Raw genomic sequence first — 21,333 nt, 5'->3', positions numbered from 1 at the left:
AAGAGGGTTAAAGTACTTGATCGGAAAGAATGATTATATTTGTTCTTTGGCAGTGAATGGCTTATTTGTACTTGACTGTGACCCACCCACCACTCGATTGTAATTTGGCCAGCTGCTATTAGACATCACTCAGCATGACTAGTTGGAAGACAACCATGTAAAAATAGTGTGAATAGAATAAACGTCTGTGAACAAGGAAATGAATGAACAAGGAAAAAATAAAGTTTTTATTTTTTATCTTAACCATCAATATACAACAAGTTTACAAAAAAATTCGAGTAAGAATAAAGTAAAAAGTTGAAACAATAGGAGATACAGGTGATGGTTGAATTATCTCGCCTGGAAGAAAATAAAAAAACAAGTGGTAAGGATTATATATTGTAATGAATGATTTGAGTAAGGTGTTGAGTAGAGGAATGTTCAATAGGAAGAACATTGTTGAAATGCTTTGGATATGATTGGACTTTCCATAAATTAAATCTTGAGGCACATTGTAAATAACTAGTGAGAGGATGCTGAAAGCACTACCGTGCATTCAAGCATCCTCTCAATGAAAACACAGGTTATGTACATTATAATGAGGTAAATTAGTGTTGTAAACTGAGTGTCATGATTAAATCTGGTATGATGTGCATGGAACGACTCATGGTGCAAAAGCAGATAAGTGTCGACGGAAGACCCAAATGATAGGTATCACCACCGACCAATTTGGTAGTAGTCATATTGCAGAAAATACTATATCTTGTTGTTTTCAATAAGTATATGTGCAGCAACAATAAACTGTACAAAACCAGTAGTTAACTGTTTACAAGACAGTATTATAGACCCATATCATGCAAAGTTACAGGCCGATGAGGGTGTTGTACAAATATACCCCCTTACTTTTAGGCTATTGTATGTTCATCCAACTGTCCATTCAGAATGAATAAGAAATAAAGTAGGTGCAAAGAGACTATATGGAATGTAATTGTACTTCATAGAGTTATCAATGATGATATCAATTCCATCAGACTGATAGAACCGGTAAAAGTAATGAATTTATCGCATGGCAATGGTAATGTGTCATCTGACATATAACCGGAGTGAATTGACCATGTGCAAAAACAGCATTGTTGGTTTGCATAAGACAGCCCACACACATGCTATAAGGAGTAAACTTCTTGTATCACCAATGACAAGGCTGTAAATGAGTCAACATCAAACCAGAAACATAGAATGTAAATGCATGGACCTGTTTGTACAGAATCCCAGTTCATCCCTCATTATTTATGTGGATCATGTTAAAAAGATCTCAAACCATTATGAGGCCAATGAAAAACAAATTTGGTGTTTCCAGTATTAGAGTAAAAACTATTGGGTAGTTAGGCAGGGATTTTATTATTTTAGATTTATTTTCCCCCCAACATGTTCAGTCTATATCAAATACAATCATTTTAAACAATTTTTTTTACATGATGATATTACTATCAAATTTTGTTTATTTTAGAAAAAGGTAACTCATTTCCATAAAAATAGAATTAATAACAAATGACAACACATGTCATTGTTTAAGGTTGAGGTGAGTGGCATGAACTGTTGATCAGTGGCACCATTTCAAAAATGGCAGCTGGCAACAGAAAAACCTTCACTGATGTACATGTGTATGTAGTGAGCACAAGGAATTGGCCCCTATCAGTTTCTGCCTAATAAATGACAGTTATGTACATTCCTGCTGTGGCCATTTACCTACAGTAGCAACATCACAAGCATGATAAAAAAACCCTGATGTACACATTGCAGCTCTTGCCGTTTCTTGCATGTGACAAAAATCCGCCTAAATCACAAGAAACTTGTAGTGAGCCAAACAATGATCATGAAAAAGTAAGAATGAATACAGCCAGCCATGCCAATGTGGTGAATCAAATGCAATTTCTTGCATGACTTTCTGCTCAATATTATAGTGTGTGGTAGCCTATGCCGAATAATCAATGGTGTGGTCACAAATGATCATGAAGATTAATCATGATCACATACTTCATATACATTATAACATTACATTAATGGGCAAAGACTATAAATCATATCCATGCCCCTAGACATGGCTACATCCGAGGTCATCATTTTGCCAATGCCATTCTTGCATGTCATTATTGCTGGTTGCATAGACTCTAGACTATTAATGTACAAGTAATTACACATATCGGCCTTAATTGGTTTTAGATGCTATTTTATTGAGATGCATCGCGACAACTGTGGCCGTGGTAATTGTTACTAGTCGCACCGTGCACATACATCATATGAGTTCACAGGCCATAGGCCTAGTAAATCGCTGTCATCATTTATATACGATGCAATATTTATTTTTGGTCATTAGTTTCTCTGATTCATGACATCATGTGCCAATAAATCCTGAAAATTGGCTTTGCTAAGCGATGAGTCGTTTAGTACAAAACACTGAATGATCATAGCATGGTGTGCAGAGTTTTAGAGGTAAAGCAATTGTTAAGAATATATTAAAATTTGTGGAAAAGGGCAAAGGCTCTTACCTTAGTACAATGTCTGTACGGCGTCCTGGGCTGGCTGGCAAAATAATCACGTCATCGAAAGATGCGTGTACGTGTACTGTAGACAATTTCCATGACGCTGCATTGTATGCGTAGAGTCAACGTCACGATTTCTGCGTATCAATTTTTCTCCGCCTTTTTCAACAAATAATTCACTTTTTTCTCATGGGAAAACGTCGTCAATCTTATTTTATTAGCCTGAACTTTGTCTTGACAGCGCAAATTATACCCAAATAAACGTCTTTGGATGATTTCTGGCACCCAAAATTGATTCTCGACTCAGTCCTAATTACGCGTTTAGGAATGACCTGGTGATCCAAAATTGACCTCGAATGAAAATACTGCCGCCCACGGCGGGTCCCGGGATCATTGCGTCTAGTATTCAGCCAACAGAAGACATAGCATATTCTGCAGTAACATGGATCGTTGGGTGGGACGAGTGGTGCTGGTTACAGGGGCCGCGTCAGGCATGGGAGCAGCGGTCAGCCAGCTCCTAACTGAACACGGAATGAAGGTTATTGGTTGCGATATCAACGAAATCAAGGTAACTCACTCTGCCATGTCTTCGGTCGGATTCATACCCGTATATCGATGCCACGTATACTAACACCACGACTATAGTTATATGATGCTCAATTTGGGTTTAAACTTGAACACTCTACGGACATGTGTATTTATGCTATGAAAGAAATTATTAACTATTATCATTCGTATAATAGCCCTGCTTCTTAGATGGCCTTAGATGCCACCAAGGCATTTGACCGTGTCAACCACTGGTCCCTGTTTAAAAAGTTGATTGACAGGGGTTATATTACTAGTATTCGCATTTTATTTGTTTGGTAACGAACTCAGCTGTTCACTGTTCTACCTTGTTTTCTGTTGAAAACGGCGTTCGGCAAGGTAGCATTATTTCGCCTTTACTTTTCAACGTATATATAGATGACCTCAGTGAGCTGTTGTGTGGGCGGGGTTTTTATCAACCATCTGATGTATGCCGATGACTTGGAATTCCTTAACCTGTTCATCCGTGGTTTGCGAACCCTCGTTAATGTTTGTTATGAATATGGGTCGGTCTTCGATATTATTTACCATCCTAAGAAGTCTGAATGTATGTACTCTATTCCACATAAGAGTGCTCTTAAAAGCAGTGTCATTCCACACGTATATCTTGGTGACTCTAAACTAAAAATTGTGCACAAGCACGTTTATTTAGGATTTGTCGTTACTGATAATTGCATGGATGATGAAGACATAAAACGACAGATTCGATCATTCTACGGCAGAGCCAATATATTGCTTCGAAAATTTCTAGCTGCAGTAATGTTAAAATTACATTGTTCCGAAGCTTTAGTTGCAACAAGTATTGTTCACAGCTTTGGTTTCAACATAGTCGTAACAATATTTATGATCTCAGTGTTGCGTATAATAATGCATTTTGTTTATTCCTTGGTCGACCCAGAGACTGTAGTGCTAGCGGTATGTTTGTGTCCTCCAACATTCCCACATTTGATGCTCTTTTCATGCTTTTTCCACTCTATACACGTCTAACTAAAATAGTGCTTTTATCATCACCAGACTAGACGTACTAATTGCATGACAAATATTCATTCACTCAGCCCTGTGTGACCTTATTATAAATTACATAGCAGTACAAAACCTATACAGGTATTCACCTGTGACCGCATGGGTGCATAAGGTTTGCATACAGAATTGTGTATGGTCTGCAATATGAAGACCGGGCATTTTACGCTTCATGAATATTTATAGTGGCTTTCAAATTGATGGTTCTAAAATGCCAAGACTGATGAGTGAATAGATACGTTGTCTATTTTATAAAGTTACCTACAAGTGCTTGACTAGAGTTTATTCATAAGAGACTTCCACGATTTTGATTCGAATTATTCTTAAGACATGTGAAAATAATTATTATAAATCTAGTTTACAGCAGTACTATTTTACAGTAAATTTTCGGATTTTCGCTCTATAACAGTAAAATATTCAAGGATTCGTACATGCTGAGTGGAGATTCTAAGATCGTCTTCGTTCGAAGTAATATACAAACGCAAGAATGGGGATTTTAAAATGTCAACATTAGCTATCCAAGTTCGTTATACTGATAACTGCTCGCTCATATTAGGTTTGTCTTCATCAGGGCCATATGTCTATTTAGTCATTTACAACCTATAAGAATAAATACAAAATGATACAATGCACCGAAGCTAAGACGAAAAAAATAGCAACAAGCGACATCAGCAGTGCTAAAGCCAATTTATTTCATAATTAATGAGGTCACGTGATTGCAGTTTGAATGTTCATTACATTAAGTCAAAAAGGGTAGTTGGTTTTTATGTATATACCTAGTTCGCTGATTAAGATATGTTTTTTTCATATATGAGCCAAGTACTTATGCATATTAATGTAGTCACATGATCATTTCTGGTCATCTCTTATATTAGTTACAACTCTTGTTTGATGCCTTCCTTGCGGCGCAGGTGGTATGTAGTGGTCTCAAACAGTGTTCTAGAGTTATGAATATTCATGAGTTAACGTGACGACATATGGTCATATGTTATCTTAGACATATCTTTTGTTCACTGACTTCATAATAGCACAGGTTTACATTTCCCTATTTGCCTCAGTAGCCGAATCATGTGACCTAACCATGTGACCTAACCATGTGGTATAGATTCAAAACATATTCAAAAATATTGACTTTCAAAAAATGGCATAGATGTATTGCTTAAAATAAAGCTAAATTATCACCATGGTTAATTTGGCAGGGTAATACATTACAAAATGATTTATATTTTCTATATGATTTGTTATACAGAGAAGACATCCTTTCATTTGCTGGAATTAATGTAATAATACTTAACGTGAGATCCTCAATTGTTCATTGATCAAACAAGTGTGTTTTCACCAATTACACCAAAAGAATGTGTAACGTCCTATTTTTGTTGCGGTATGTTCCTAAACCAGCCGACGCCGATGTACTGAAAGGAGGTGAATGCAATTAACTAAGAAACCGAAGTACATGCTAAATCTAACCATAGACCTTGGAAAGAGTTTTCAAGACCCAGTGTCATGCGAAGTATCTTCCATACGCCTAACCTTCCGGATAAGGCTGTTGTACATGCGCAGTGATTTTCTTATGTTCTTTGAGATATATGTCTGGTATACGTTAGTAGATTCCAGTATATAATATGTCAATGCAAATACAATGTCTGCCAGTAGTATATAGTTTCTATGTCAACAGGAAACTATGGAAACTTCAACTATTATTGAATGTTGATGCATCGACGGCAATGGGCTAAGTTGGTAAGTATATCTCGAATGTAGGAAGTTTCGGCCAAGGACTATTTGGACAAACACATGTTTTATATCCTAATTATTGTATATATATTTACTAATAGCCCGTACATATATCTCATACAAATTACAATTATCTTATTAAAATTATCTGTTGTTGGAAGTCATTCTCAGGAATTCTCTGCAATACAGTTACCAAAGGTACTCATAATATTGTAGAAACCAACAGTGATACTGTCATATCATTATTTATAAACAAAATACAACAATCTAGCAATATCACGAGCACCTGTGCTAGTGTGTATCTTGGTGAGTGTATAAAAGTTAGACGTCAAAGTTGAACATAATGCAAACACTAGACGTTTCATTTTCTTTAAATAATTGACATTTTTCTCAACGTTGTAAATCATACGTGTCGCATTTCTTTGTAATAACAATTTTAGTTCTTTTGTTTTACTAGGGATAAAATGTGGTTGTTGTCTCTTAGTTAGTTCACAAGGCGGTAGATGTTAACGCAACCCAGATCTTCTGTCACATTATCGAAGGCACTGCTTATTATCGGCTCACTGGGCCTCAACAACAAGTGCCAATTTCGATGATAATTATGTGACCGAATTAGTATAATTCGGCTCGAATTAGATGCACTGTAAAAAATGCTCAGGAAACAACGCCACATCCTAATCACTCTGATCTCTTTGTTATCTTATTACTAAACCAATTACGCAATTTAAATTTATTATTCAGCACAAACCAGTTGGAAAGGGCGTATTCCAAGCAATGACGTGTGATCTTAGTAAAGAAGATGATATTCTGGCAATGTTTGAAGAAATAAAGCAATCCCATAGTGGTGTGGATGTATGTGTAAATTGTGCTGGCTTTGCTTTACCTGGCTCATTATTGACTGGTAAAACTAGTAACTGGGTTTCTATGTTCAATGTAAGTGTTTTTAGGGTAAATATGTCAATTAAATAAATAAGCTTCAACAGTGTAACTTGACACATAATTGTGAAAAAATTGTTTATATGATGCACTCCCAGTCAAATATGTATTTCCGTGTAAAATATTAGTTTGGCTGTGGGACTCGGAACCGTCATTGTTTTAGTTTTAAGAAAATTATCCTACGCTTCATTTTATTGTATTGAAGAAACCTTCATACATCTTCCGTAGGTCAATGTCTTAGGCCTGTGTATTTGCACTCGCGAAGCAGTGAGACAGATGCGAGAACGAAATGTGGATGATGGTCATATTTTCAACATTAGTAGGTAGTGTAAGTCTTGATTATTTCGTGTACACGTGCATTGAATTGTATTTTCAGTATTTATCGTTACAGAGTAATTGTGTATAAATTCTCCATTTTAGTGTTGCAGCGCATCGTGTAAATCCTGGTGCTCCTGATGAGAGTTTCTATGGCGGTACTAAGCGCATGGTTTCAGGATTGACAGAAGCTTTACGTCAAGAGTTGAGAGTTTTGAATTCCCATATCCGAGTCACAGTATGTGTTTCTTGTACACTATCACTAATTCTATATTCTCCATAGTCGCATGTACTGAAAAATACTATGATCACTATATGTGTTGGCAGCGCAAACGCGTGGGCCGTGCGGGCGGTCGGATATTTGCGAAATTAACGCTAAGGCCAGGAAAAAATTCCCTGTTTCTCGTTCCATAGAAATTTTAAAATAAGGCGGTGAGACGATTTTTTTCTTTGAATACTGAGCTAAAAAGGAGTAAAATTGAGACAAGTGCGAGTACAAGCGCATTTTGGAATGCTTTAGAAGAAAAAATGTCCGAGACGCTTAATTCAAAATAATGCGCGCAGAAACGAGAAACAGATATTTTTTTTCTCAGCCTAACACAGCGTACTTCTATTTATAGGTCATTTCTCCTGGGAACACACAAAGCAATTTTTTCTCAACACTGTACAATGACGAGCTGGCAGAACAAGCGTTTAGTGAAATAAAGGTGAAGTATTATGTAATAGAATTTGATAAATAATACCAAAAAATAATACTATAAAGAATGCGTATTTTGGTTTCATTGTAAAATCTAAAAAAAAATGTTACAACAAATATTAAACTCCTTATTGCATGAACATAATAATGAAAGATGTACAATGGAATTGTAAGTCCGGTGAAGTTAATACTTTCGTTATAGTAAATCGACAAACTGATACCAAAGTGATAAAATAAACATAATTTAGCAACAGACTAATGGATTAAAATAAATAAATAATGATACCATAGATACTGAACAACTCAGGGAATAGATTAATATGGCGGTGATATCACAAATAATAGAATCAAATGTTTCTTACTACGATATGTGACTTGATTTCAGTGTTTGCAGCCATCGGATATAGCGGCTGTGGTATTGGATGTGTTGAAATCTCCTCCAAATGTACAGGTGAGTGGGTTCATTAAATGATACAAGTGACATCATGCAATATCAGTTGAATTTGTGGAGTTTTTTGTTTTACAACAAAAATGTAGAAACTCGAATAATTATTTTAACTAATAGTATATTTTACATTCTATATACTAAACATCACTAGCTTTAATAAAGAAGAATGTATCACACATGTAGGTCAATGTCTCCCCATTAATAGCTGACCCACGTGTTATAACACATAACAGCTATACTTTCAAAAGTACTGTATGGATAACATGACATCACCAAATTAACACAGAACAGCACATTGAGAAAAACCTGCAGAAATAAGCAGTCACTGTATACAATCACAAAAACACATTTATATCTCATTGAACTCAAAATAGAGGACTAATTTGAACGATACTAGCCATAAATATTGTAGAATGGAACCTGACTGAAAATTGTAAATACAAGTACTTTGCTCCTTGCATGTATGCATACATACATGTATTGGAATTTCGCGGAAGGTAGCACTCTCCCAGTAAAAACTAATTATTGAGAAAAACAATGCATCTTTACATAGGAGGCCACCATGTTTTGATGCACAATATATCATTATTTGTGGCTGGTGTGGCATATTTAAGGTGGGTTCAACCATCCAAATTAGCCAAGGGAGTGAGGCCATTGTCACTTTTCGTGCTCGTAAGCAAAGTCTGTCAGTGTGTGTTTATATACGACGCACATACAGGTATACCTGTTTGCCTGTTTTAAGCTATACCGACGATGCTGTGTTCGCCCGGCGTCTGGATGGATGAATGGGTGGATTAACGGATGTTGCCTGTTTATTCTCACAAGCCAGTGAATCATTTGACTTGATTTTTGTTGTGTGGCTGCCTTAATGGGTGCAGATGAGAATTTGTTCATGAAAAGTTGATCTGCCAAAAAATATGCAAATTAATTACCGAAAAGTTTACTATACTTAAATTACTTTGTAATTTTCAGTAAAAAACTATAAACCCAATTGCTTTGATATTTGGTAGGTACCTTAAGTAGATCGTATATAATTTTGTGGCGATATATTTATTCTCTATTTTTAGCGAATGTAAAAAGTTATTTTTTCTTGAAAAAAAAACATCTTTGATACTTGACACGACAAATACGTTTTCCTTAGACAAAACACTCATGACAACACTTATAGTATCATAACAAATATTTATTTTCTCATTACAAAAATGTAAATGCCAATCCCAAAACTTCTATACTATACAAATATTATATTAAAAACATAAGCAACTGTAGTTTGTATCACATCTCATGTTTCTAATATGTACGTGTATTTAATGGCTCAAATGTTTATAATTGGTCACAATACAGTCCACAAGGCTCGAGGCAGATATGACAGAGGCGGCGGCACGAAAATTTGCAAGGAGGGGGCGAGATCTACTCACCAACCTTGCGCTGAAGGCGCGACTTTACAGGGGCATACTCCCCCTTAAAAATTTGGAAATCTAGACCTTCTGAAACGTTATTTCCTGCATTTTGAGGGGCAAATTTTGCTTGATTTTGGAGGGACGACGCCCCCCAACATTTGTTCCGAGGCACGATCGCCCCACTTTCGATGTTATGACAAAGCTTTCAGTACCGCTGACGGAAGTTTTGTTATGTATCCCACAATACTTAGCGGAATGACTGGCGGCTGTCATTACGTCTGCTTTTGGTGTGTGAGAAACTTTTTCCTGTTTAGTCGTTATTAATCAATGCATCATATGGTGTCATTTGTAAGTATAAGAGATACTGCAACTACTGGTCGAAATAGATGGGACAATTCTACACAGTACTGTTACGGCACAATTACCAGATACGTGATACTGTTGTTGGGATGGCTTCGACGGTGTCTTCCCGGGAAATGTGTTTTCTAGACGTTCGCCTGGATCGAGGTATTCCATATCCGCTGCCTGCGGCACATTTTAAAACGTATGGTTGTTTACAGTGCAGATAAAGAAGGTATGTAATAGTAGTGTTGAAAGTTTTCAATGCATCTAACAAACAATGTAATTTAAAGGGCGGTAGTCGTCGCGCCACGCATGCGCTAGCAATATGGGTCTCATATAAACAAAGATGGCGATTTTTACTGTTGCGCATACTAACAAGTATAAACTGAGATGTTACCAAGGTTTAATTACCGGCGGTAATTTATGCAAGTCACGCCCACAGTCAGCTGGCATCGGTGTCGCTGGGTGTACATGATAAAGGGAAGTTGTGCAACCAAATTTGCCGAGATCGCAGTTTTTCGCCGATAAAAAAATAAGTAAGGAAAAAACTCATGGTTTTTCAGCATTTTTGTAATAAAGACATTAATCTCTATCAATAATCCGCCCCAAACTGGAACATTTCTACTAATTCTTGTGTTTTTTCAACGTTTTTCGAAAAACCTGCGATTAGGCTGTGAAAGTAGAACATTCCGGAGGGGTGAAACGGAAGAGCCAAACTACCTACAACTAGCATAATTATTTCAGTGCAAAGCAAGACCAAATCATAGAAAGGTTAATCAGCTTGAGAGAATATGATTCTGGCAAACCTTGTCAGTTCTGTCCCTTAGGAAAATATTCTATAGAATTCTATTGATTATTCTATAAGAGTGTATAAAATTTCTATAGAATTTAACAGACATTTGGCACCTTTTCTATAGAAATTCAACGGAATTGTATGGAAATTCTATAGAAATTATACGGAATTCTATAGAAATTATACGGAATTCTATAGAAATTATACCGAATTCTATAGAAATTATACCGAATTCTATAGAAATTATACCGAATTTCATAGAAATTATTCAGAAATCTTTAGAAATTCTATAGAAATTATATGGAATTCTATAGAGTTCTAAAGAATTTCTATAGAAAAAAGTGCCAAATGTCTGTTAAATTCTACATACTTCTATAGAAATTTTGACATTTTCATATATAATTCTACTGGTCATTTATAGATTTCAATTAGGTAGCATTCAAGTTCCCGCCCAAGCAAAGCAACTTTGCCAAATATGTGAAGAAAAATGACAAAACTTTATTAATTCACAGAAAAGTTAAACATTGATAAGCAGTGTAACTGAAACTTTAAATGATAAAATTATTCAGATTGTCTATAAATATATTCAGTTAAATAAAAAATTGAATTCAATCAATACAAATAAGGAAGAATCTAAAAAAATATATATCTGTATACATGTATTACCCTTATTGTAAATACAGATAGGGTGAAATAAAAAAAAGTGTCAGATTCCACTTTTTAGGGTTGGTCACATAATTTATAAAATAAAATAAAATAATTAGGTTGGTTTACATCATGTCATGTCATGTCATTGTGGACAGACAGGAGATTTTAGATGCTACACTGTACCATTTAAACTTTTTATACAAGAGCAAGGTTGTGTTTACAGAGAAAATTTAGTGTTGAATATCACAGTAGTTAGGTGCGAGTTGAGATGTTGACGCTGCTAGGCTGGAATAATTAACTGCTGTCAATAAATGTCGCATGATGTTGAGCTGCTGAAACAGGGTATGCCATCTAATCTTCACAAACACTTTCAGTTCCTAAAGCGTTTCTCATTATCACATAGTGGATTAAATGAAAAATTGAAATTGTATTTGCAAATTTAAAAAGTCGTACTGTTAACTGCTATGTTCTGAGTCTGTGTACGTGGTTAACAAACCCTGAATCGTTGTCAAATTCTTCAAGTGGTGATTTGTTCTGATTCCAATCTTCAATAAACTCTCAATCTGAGTAAACAATGTGCAGATGGCAGCTTATTGTGCATGTTGACTGAAACGCGTACATGATCGAAATGAGAGTATATCAACACCTTGCATTATTCACATACAGATTTCTAAGGTGTGGCAATTTATTCACGCATCCTCCATTCTATGTGAATAGAATAGAATCCTTATTGATATTGTACCCCATATTTGAGGTTTTGATGAAAAGTACAATAAAAAGATACATTCTGAAAAACATGTAAAAAAAATAACTAAGACTAACACTGAAAAGAAAAATCAAGTAAGACCCTAACATTCTAAACATAGAAAAAATGGTTAATTTGTAGTTTCTGAAGCAGCTGGTTTAAACATTTCACTGTTTTCATAGTTTATGTTTATTGGTAAAGTTTATAACAGTGCACTAGAAACTTTATTGTAACCACTTTTAACTCTGTTAACAATATTTAAAAGGTTGAATGATATTTCTATACATTAATAAACAGGACTGGTTTATATTTCAAAAATATTCAAAGGCATTTGTAAAATTAGCAGGTAAGCCAGGCAAGGTTATCATAGTTTCACTATGTTAGTCAGAAATATCTTCCTCAATATTCTGGTGTCTATAATGGAATTTTGTCAATATCATTCCTGGGAGTGACAGTAAATTTGTCATATTCAAATCCCTCAGCACCTACTAGTAGTCTATCTATGCTTTATTTGATTATTTCTAATTTGTTATATTTCAGATGTGAAATAACCAAGTAAAGTCAAATTGAAGTCTTTTCCAACATACAAGGAAGAAAAAAGTGCTCTTGCTTTTTGGAAATTGTCATCCCATGGTACTGGTAAGAGAGAGAAGAGAAAGCAAAAGGGTTATTAAAAAGGGTAGCATTTATTTTGATGACAAAACACACCAGTTAAAACAACAGTAATAAAGATCAAAATAAGTGCTGACTATTCAGCAATACTGTAAAATACTTTATTTTTGCTTGGAATTTATTTTCACTATTTTCGCTGAAGGGATGATTCAGTGAAAATAAAATTTAGCAAATATAGCTTTTCTCTTATGTTTTACACTCATCTCGTCAAAAATTAGTGAAAATAAATTTCATTCAAAACACTCAAATCTTTTCAGCGAAAATTAATTCCAGCTAAAATAAAGTATTTTACAGTATTGGAAAAAGCACTTAGCAAATGGAAAGTTGTCAAAAAAGAACTTCATCGATGCAGACGTTAAGTATTGATATTTTGCTTCTGTCAGATGATGGGTCAGGTGCACAGTATATACCAACAATAGAGTGGTCAGTTCTCATTATCGCGGTACAAAGAGGAATTTGGAAAAGACTTTGATATCGTTAATAAGCAACACAAGAGCAAATGTGCAACACTATACAATGTATGTTATAGAGTTCAGTTATATGTGTTTGTGTATTTTAGACACTTTAACACTGTGTGTAAACTACAGTGCCTCAATGTATTTATTTTATCGTTGTATATGTATTTATTATTTTGTTTGTGTTACATATCAGTTAATTGTCGTTATGCAATATTTATGTATGAAATAAAGAGTCTTAATCAGAACACAGACTTTTGTTCAATTATTGTGGTAGGATGCATTGGCGAGAGGATGACTTCCTGGTGTAATCAATACATTGTGGCAAGCTTATTCAGTGTCAGCCATTAATTAGCCTAATTAAAAGACCCACAAAACTTGGGAATTTGCTTATGCACTACAGAGGAGTCAAGTCTGACAATGGCTGAAGCATTATATATATATATATATATATGGAAATGGTCATGGTCATGATGAATGGCAAACTGGGTGGACAAACTTGTCAACAATAATAAAAATAAGCACTCCCTTCTCCGCTCACCTAACTATGAATTAAATGACTGGTTATAATACAATGTAACTTTTGATGGGTTAGTGTTTCTGATGGATAATAATTTTAACTTCTATGCTTGTATAATTTCAATTTCAACTTCAACTTCCACTCATAGCGAGTCCATCATACACACTAACAGTTGTTAATTATACTAAAAAAATTGTACTTCTTTATATTTATTGATATATGTAACAATTATCAGATAGATAGTCAAAGACTAAAATAGTCAAATTTGTAGCATTTTGGAAGGGATGGGCGCTTAGTTGACCATACTCGAAGATATAAATACCTCAAAAGTTGGGGGGTGCTTAGCTGAGCATGGGTGCTGAGTCAAACGAGTATGGTATATATAAATATTACATGTATGTGGGATATGTATTTGACCTGCTAAAACAATTTATTTTTAAATATTGCAAAATTAATGATGGTCTCTTATTGACATTTATATTTCTTGTGTTTTTTTTCAGATTAATGAAATCACAGTGAGACCAGTTGAACAAGTATCCTAAACTAAATGAAATAGCAAAAGGTGATTTTCCGTTAAACTACGAGATCTTGTGAATTGCATGAAAGACGCACGCCTGCAACAAACTACTCTATTTTGAACTTGAATTTCTTTATTTCGTAGCTCACATTGAAAGGCTGATCTTTGACAGGGGAAGATTGCGATTGAGTACCCTTACTTCATCGAAATTACCACCATCAAATATGTACAGCAGATTATTAAGCATGGTAATATCACCCGAAATATTTTCGCTTTTGTTGAATTCCACGTGATGTTTGTCGCCACTACAACGCTATGACCTTTGTTTGTCCCGTTTTTTCATTTGATTTTACGCATAACACAGGATCTCACAGTGAAGGGAAAATGGTCCATTACAAACTCGAATTAAGAAATCATTCAAATGTAATTTATTATAAATAAATGCAACTGAAAAAATTGTGAATTACTTGTTAGGTCACATGATTCAATGAAGAGAAATTGGTTTCTATGTCTTCAGTATATCAATTTGATCTATTCACACAACAACTGGAGTTTTGTACAAAAGCATAGTAGGGTATTTTGAAAACAACTTTTTGCAAAGGATAGTAATAATAATAATACCCCGGTAGTAATAAGACTATTCGATGTTCAATCCTAATGCCATCTGTCTGTTCCACTGATATCTCAAGAAGCACATGTTGCTTTCTGATGAAGCTTTATGCATAAATGCTGTGGGCTAATGCACATAATTGATTAAGTTTTGGTAGAAATCAAAATCAATAACTGTCCATTCCAAAATGGGGAAACGGGTTGGTGGGCATTTCACAGGCACTTTAAAATCACAAGTTACACTGTTCGTCTGAGATGATTTCTATAGCTTTTTTGGAATTTTCTTGTGATATATTACAAGATCTAAATTGTGTGAAGTAATTTAGGATTCGGCTCGCAGTAATTCAAAACAGGTTTTTATGATTCAATTCACAATGGAACATTATTCAGAGGCACCAGGAATGGAAAATTCAAACGACAAAATGGAAAACGGTCTCCAACATTTAGAGCCTGAAAAGTAATCATTTTCCACAATTCAAGTAAATTCATTTCATCACGGTTTACCAAATGATAAATTAACATTGGTGATAAAGTGAATACTGGTACATAAACAAATATCTCGTAGCTTTAGATGTAGGACACAAAACAGGTGCCAGTGAAACAGCCATGGAACTTGTTTTTGCCTGTCAATATTGTTCTATTCTCTTGTGTCTTATTCCCAATTAGAATTCAAGTGACTACTTTTAATTGGTATAATTTCAAAAATATTCTCAGAGTCTGACTCGCTTGTCACCTTCCTTGCACCCACCTGTCAAGTACAAAATGATTTGTAATGAAAAGATATATGGAAGGATTTTTAGTATCACTTTCATGTGCGCGTGTTCTAGATAAACCTGGACCGATTACATTAACCTTTTCACTACCAGACTTTCTCGTTCAAATTTTTCTTATATTCTTCAATATTTCTGAAAATGAATCTCTAATTTTAGAGCCAACAGGCAGAATTTGAGTAAATTTTCAGTTTTCACCTCAAAAATTGGCTATTTTTGTCACAACTTTCATAAAAGAAGAGCAAGTTATAACAAGGACTATTTTGTGAATTTGTGACGAAAAGAAGGTGGTGGTGAAAAGGTTGACACTTCATACTACACACTTACATTTGTATACTGTTACTGCCATATTGTTACAATTAGCAACAATGATAGCTAATTCTAGATTGTTACAGATGGTAGCAACAAAATTATGCAAGAATGTTTTGATTCAAAATATCTTAGTATATTTGCATATTGATTACTATTCCAATTGTATATTTGTATCCAGTAATAGTTTGATGAGCCATTTTGTTAAAAAAAATAGAATATGCAACAAATAGTGTGCTGGCTGCATTGTTTAATGTGGGCTGATACATATTGTAGGCATAATGCGAGACTACAATTTTTTTGCTTTTATGATATACATTTTATTGCATTACTAACTAGTATATATTGCTTATAATTTTTCATAAATATTTACATAGGAAATGAACCACAATAACAACTTGTACAGTAAAACACGAGTTGAAAGCTATAATAGCATGCCTGCATTGTTAAAAAAAAAGCTCATTCTAAAAATAATTGCCTGCATCAACAATTTTCAGTTTTTAAGTACATTTAGATGAGCTGTTGCCATGTGGGTTCCAGAATATCATAATTCTGATATATAAATATGTTCATAAATAAAATGTTTTTATTTAAATTATTAACTTTTTATTTGGGACTAATACAAGAATTGACTCCAAACTATACAGAAGGGAGGATAATTTCAGAGCACATAAATACACCAAAGTTGACTGCATATTGGGATTGATATCTGTGAAAAGCTAAAAATAATTGGTCAATTTAAGTAGATTAAAGCGGTAATAGCTGTAACTATCAATCAATTTTTTTTTTTTTACATTTCCTGTGTCATCGCCTGAATCATAGCGTATACGCAGGGTTACATGTCTAGGTCTCCAGAGAGCACCATCTATCGACATTCAATTTCATCAAGCAATTGTGGGACAAGGGATTGTGGTACAAGATGACAACTTTATTGGGGGGTCTGCGCAAAATGTCAAAGCCTCAGTCTGACGGCCTCTTACTGAAGATTTTATATGTTATTTTCTATATTACCGGTAAGGCCACAGCGACTTAATTTTATGAATGACATCCGCGCGTGCATTAGTTTTCACCTGTTCTCAAAAAAAAAAAAAAAAAAAATCTTTGATGATGAGTCTTCACAGATCGGTTGTCTGCCCGGAATATGCCGACTCGTATTGTCCCAAAAGCGCTGACTTGTTGTAAAACTCGTTTTGAACTACCTCAAAACGTGCCAATTTTGTCGTAAATGATTCCAACATGGCGACCACGCCAACCAAAATACGTGAGCATAAAAGTTCAGAGGGATTGTTGTAGACTGGTACACAATTGACGTCTGCCACGGAGATGTGACGTTTACACAGCTATACGAGAGATTGGTAGCGGCTAAGCGTGTTTTGTCCAGACAACTTTAAGGACATCTTGCACACACAGTGCAATGTTTTGTTAGTTATTGTCATAAAGTAGTGATATTTTTTTTTTATTAGACGCATAAAATCCTTAGGAAAGGATAAAAAGGGTCTAACAGAAAGAAATAAAAAAAAAAAAAACTGGCCCTTGACTTGTACTGAAAATGGTGTTCATGCTGTACCTTGAATGAAGTGTTTCTGACTGAAGGTACTTCATCATGACTACATGTACTAGAGCTTGTCTGAAATGGTTATACCTGTGACAGTAATACAGTACGAGATGTGTACATCAACATGTGCCTCCTACAAATAAAGACTTCTTGTTTTTTTTGATACACTCTGTTCTGTGGTTCAATTCGTAATACCAGCTCCGTAGTCCTGTGGTTTTAGCAGGATTTTTTTTTTGGCAGTTTTTTTTTTTTTTTTTTCGCCCTCTCGCATTAGTTTTGGGGTCTCCAGAGGATGTCATCCATAAAATTAAATCAGTGTGGCCTAATGTGCATTACAATTTTTTTTCCTACCGCATGGCTGATTTCAACAAATTGATGACTTTTCGATCCATATTTTTTACTTCGCATTCCAAGACATTAGCGTTGTTTCGGGTTACTTTGCCCATGCAATTGGGTCTAAAACAATATTTTGGTAAGATTTGGTCATATTTAGATGTTAAAAATGTTCAAAATCACAGCTATTACCACTTTAATGGGCAATTAGTATGTACAGTTTGGAGCCAATAACCAATCAGCACTTGTATACCATAAACATAAAACATTTGTAGGATTAAATCATAACTTTCTAAAAATGTAAATATCTATTCCATCATTATACACATCACTTTGTTCAATCATTTTCTCACTTATTTTGAATTTATAATCAAATTTTTGAACAATAATTTTCATTCAAGACTTTCAAGTTACCTGTAGCGTCCTGTATCTTAAATAACATTTTTTTGAATCGGCTTCTAAACCATTCTCACCAACAAACTTGTAAATTTTTCTATTAGACCAGTCTATTATGGTACAGGGGTGAACATTACAAAGATGTGCTTTATTTTTTTGAAATAATTTTTTTTTATACATAAACTGATCAGATGTTCAAGATTCAGTTTAAGTGAAATGACTGGAAAGGCTAACTGAATATTCAACCAAAATAGCAGAATTTTTAAAAATTTACATAAAGCTATATATTTTATGTATTGTGCTATAACTCAAATAACAAAATTGTGGCCAATTCATAAGAGTGAGGGGGTCATCTGTAGAGGCATAAGAAATGGTCTTTTTCAGAACTCAACAGTAAGTGAATGAATCAAACAGCTCAGATTTGTGATTTGTGATATGTGAATAAACTTATGGAAAACTGCTTTAATTTCGCAGGGGACAATTTCTGTAAATTTTGTGAGTTGGTGACTTTCAAAAATCATCAAATCATGAAAATTTAATTGTTTACTGTATTTAAAATATGAGTATTATTTAATATTTAAACTAGAAGTGTTTGACAGTAACTTTTTGAGCTGGTAAACTTTGCTGGATTCATTACAATATTTTTAACATATTTGATATATTTTCAAGAAAAAAAGAATTAATGTTACTGCGAATGATTGTCTAATTTTTATGGCAATAACAAATTCCAAATAATATAGACATTTTACGAGCCATAACAAAATTTGTCGCAGTTCTATTTTGTGTTAAAAGTGAACATAACACATCATATTGTAAATACTAACATAACAAAATTCACAGATTTTCAGAAACAAAGATTAATATACACTGGTAAAATATATTAATAAACAGATTTCTACAATTTACAGACAGTCAATAACACAACAGATATTTACAGAAATAAATCGCAGTGGAATGTGTACAAACGTTAAAGCCACAACATTATACATGCACAGATAAGGGTAACAAATGCTTACATTTCAAAAATTACAAAACCACAAATTGTACATTTTGGTGATGATTCAGCAGCACTACACAATGATATCTCCTTTTCTCTCCTCTTTACAAAAGATTCAGTTGCTAGCAATAGTGAGTTCATATTTCTGTACAAAAATGTATAAAATAAAATTTCCATACTGATTGGTGTTCAATGATTGCTTAAAAGAAACACTACAAGCAGGACTGTACAATAAGCTCACAGGAAAAAAATGCTAATTTCAGCCTCACCTATTTAATAGAAATGTTCTCATTTCAAGGACTTCACTACTCTTAACACATCAACTGCATCGATAGCCATGAATTGATGATTTCTAATGTACCTATAAACAAGCTCCAGCGAGTGATGTGTTAAATATGGGATAACATTGATAGAAGAAGGATTCCAATCAGGAGACATGATAGTAATGTGCAATACACCTCCTGTACACCAAGTCTTGTGTTACATTTTGTATCTCAGCGACTAAAAAAATTATGTTTAAGCACATCTTGATTGTAAAGTCTAAATTTACATCATTTTTAGAATGGCAGCCTCCCTCACAACCACATCTTAAATATGTAAATGATAAATAGGCATGGCAACTTCTTCAAAATGACAATACTAGTTTGCTGTTATAGATCTGTAATTTCAGATTTTACACATGGACACCAACAGCACCATATACAATAATATGTCTATAATATTCACATTTCAATGGCATCAAACATGTTCTGTATAAGTCATTCATCAAGTTAGGCACTCTGTTGACTCAAATGAGAATAAAATATTGGAAAAATGAACAAACACATGCATGCAAAGCTGGTGCCTGTTAAACATTTTGACATATCGTACAGATACTGATTGCTCTGGGAAACCAATCATGAAATATTCTATCTACAGAATGTACAGGGTAGGAAATACTGAATGAAATCTATGGACTTGATGGACTTTTCTTTGATCTTGGTGGAGCGACGGGTATAGACCCTTGAAATATAGCTGAATCGAGTGCAGGCATAACTTTGGGTCTAGATGGGAGTGGAGGGGGAGCACTACCTGTCAAAGGTGGAGGGGTTGCTGGAGACCCTGTGGATACTGGACTGACAGACTGTGGTGTCAGCATGGTGGGGGAAACAGTGGGTAGCAATGGTGGTGGTAACACACCCACAGTGGCTGGAGATTCAGTTCCACTATTTGAACTAAAGGAATCATTATCATCAAACTTGATCCAATCAGATTTTTCAGTTCCTTGACTGGTCGATGTGAGAGGTCGGTTTGGTCTGGATTGTGGCAATGGTGGTGGTGGCAGACTTGGTGAGTCTGTTGTGGTTTCCTGCAATACACTAATAGGTTTCATAGGTCTGGATGATGGCACTGGAGGCTGTGTTCCCTGCACAGCTACGCTTAAAGGCCTCCCAGGTCGGCTTTGTGGTACTGGTGGATTAGCAGAAAGTTCCTCAACAGCCACAGTCAGTGGTCTGATTGGTCTTGTTTGCGGTACAGCTGGAGGGGGTGTACTTCCTCTTTCAGTGTTCCCATTAACAGGTGTGAGTGGTCGGTTCGGTCGCCCAACAGGCACGGGCGGTGGTGTCTGTCTGTCTTCAACATTATTCACAGCAATTGCTTCTGGGAGAGTACGAGATGGGCGACTTGCAGGCACTGGTGGGGCCGACCGCACTGGTTTGGATCTTGGTGCAGGTTGCGGTATACATGGTTGTGGTAGGGAATCAGATTTTTGTTGGACGTGTATTGGATCCATCACTGTACTTGCCAAGTCACCATCACTGTGAACTGGATGAACTGGTTGTGGGGTGGTGTCCATCACTGGCAGATCACTGGTGCTGTTATTCTTTGGTAGTGTAGTTTCAGGTGACATTTTCTGCGGCTCGGTTGGAACATGCATCCCAAAGTCAATCAGCAACTGCAAAGCCTCATCTTCGTTTGCAGCATGACCAGAGTGTGCCACACCATAAGGATTACTGATTCTTGATGGCTGCAAAATATAA

General features: G+C 35.1%; 2 protein-coding genes and 1 long non-coding RNA gene across 4 annotated transcripts in view; 1 reads left to right on the top strand and 2 right to left on the bottom strand.

Moving 5' to 3' along the window:
- Positions 1–204: 204 nt before the first annotated feature.
- LOC146740940 (uncharacterized) lies at positions 205–2,615 on the bottom strand. The gene is made up of 2 exons (XR_014929931.1): positions 2,526–2,615; positions 205–339 (listed from the first exon to the last, which is right to left on the bottom strand). It is a non-coding gene; the product is annotated as an uncharacterized LOC146740940 (long non-coding RNA).
- Positions 2,616–2,885: 270 nt separating this feature from the next.
- Positions 2,886–14,806, top strand: LOC102810255 (dehydrogenase/reductase SDR family member 11-like). Of its 2 annotated transcripts, XM_085501470.1 has the most exons (8): positions 2,886–3,087; positions 6,597–6,788; positions 7,020–7,114; positions 7,212–7,344; positions 7,727–7,813; positions 8,189–8,254; positions 14,327–14,388; positions 14,488–14,806. In XM_085501470.1, the coding sequence occupies exons 1-7, from the start codon at positions 2,962–2,964 to the stop codon at positions 14,366–14,368; spliced, it is 741 nt and encodes a 246-aa protein (XP_085357596.1). In that variant the 5' UTR covers positions 2,886–2,961; the 3' UTR covers positions 14,369–14,388; positions 14,488–14,806. The 2 variants fall into 2 exon arrangements, with proteins under 2 accessions (XP_085357596.1, XP_085357595.1); XM_085501469.1 differs by having other exon boundaries at positions 14,327–14,806.
- Positions 14,807–16,326: 1,520 nt separating this feature from the next.
- LOC102810151 (polyphosphatidylinositol phosphatase SYNJ1-like) overlaps positions 16,327–21,333 on the bottom strand; it is a 32,131-nt gene continuing 27,124 nt past the window's right edge. Inside the window, exon 22 of the mRNA XM_085501468.1 lies at positions 16,327–21,320. Coding sequence (XP_085357594.1) covers positions 20,262–21,320 — 1,059 coding nt within the window. The 3' untranslated portion in view covers positions 16,327–20,261. The remainder of the gene's footprint in view (positions 21,321–21,333) is intronic.

The sequence above is a fragment of the Saccoglossus kowalevskii genome, chromosome 7, assembly GCF_978046115.1.
Source record: "Saccoglossus kowalevskii chromosome 7, keSacKowa6.1, whole genome shotgun sequence".
NCBI classification, from domain to species: Eukaryota; Metazoa; Hemichordata; class Enteropneusta; family Harrimaniidae; genus Saccoglossus; species Saccoglossus kowalevskii.
This window is presented reverse-complemented; position numbering and strand designations above follow the sequence as displayed.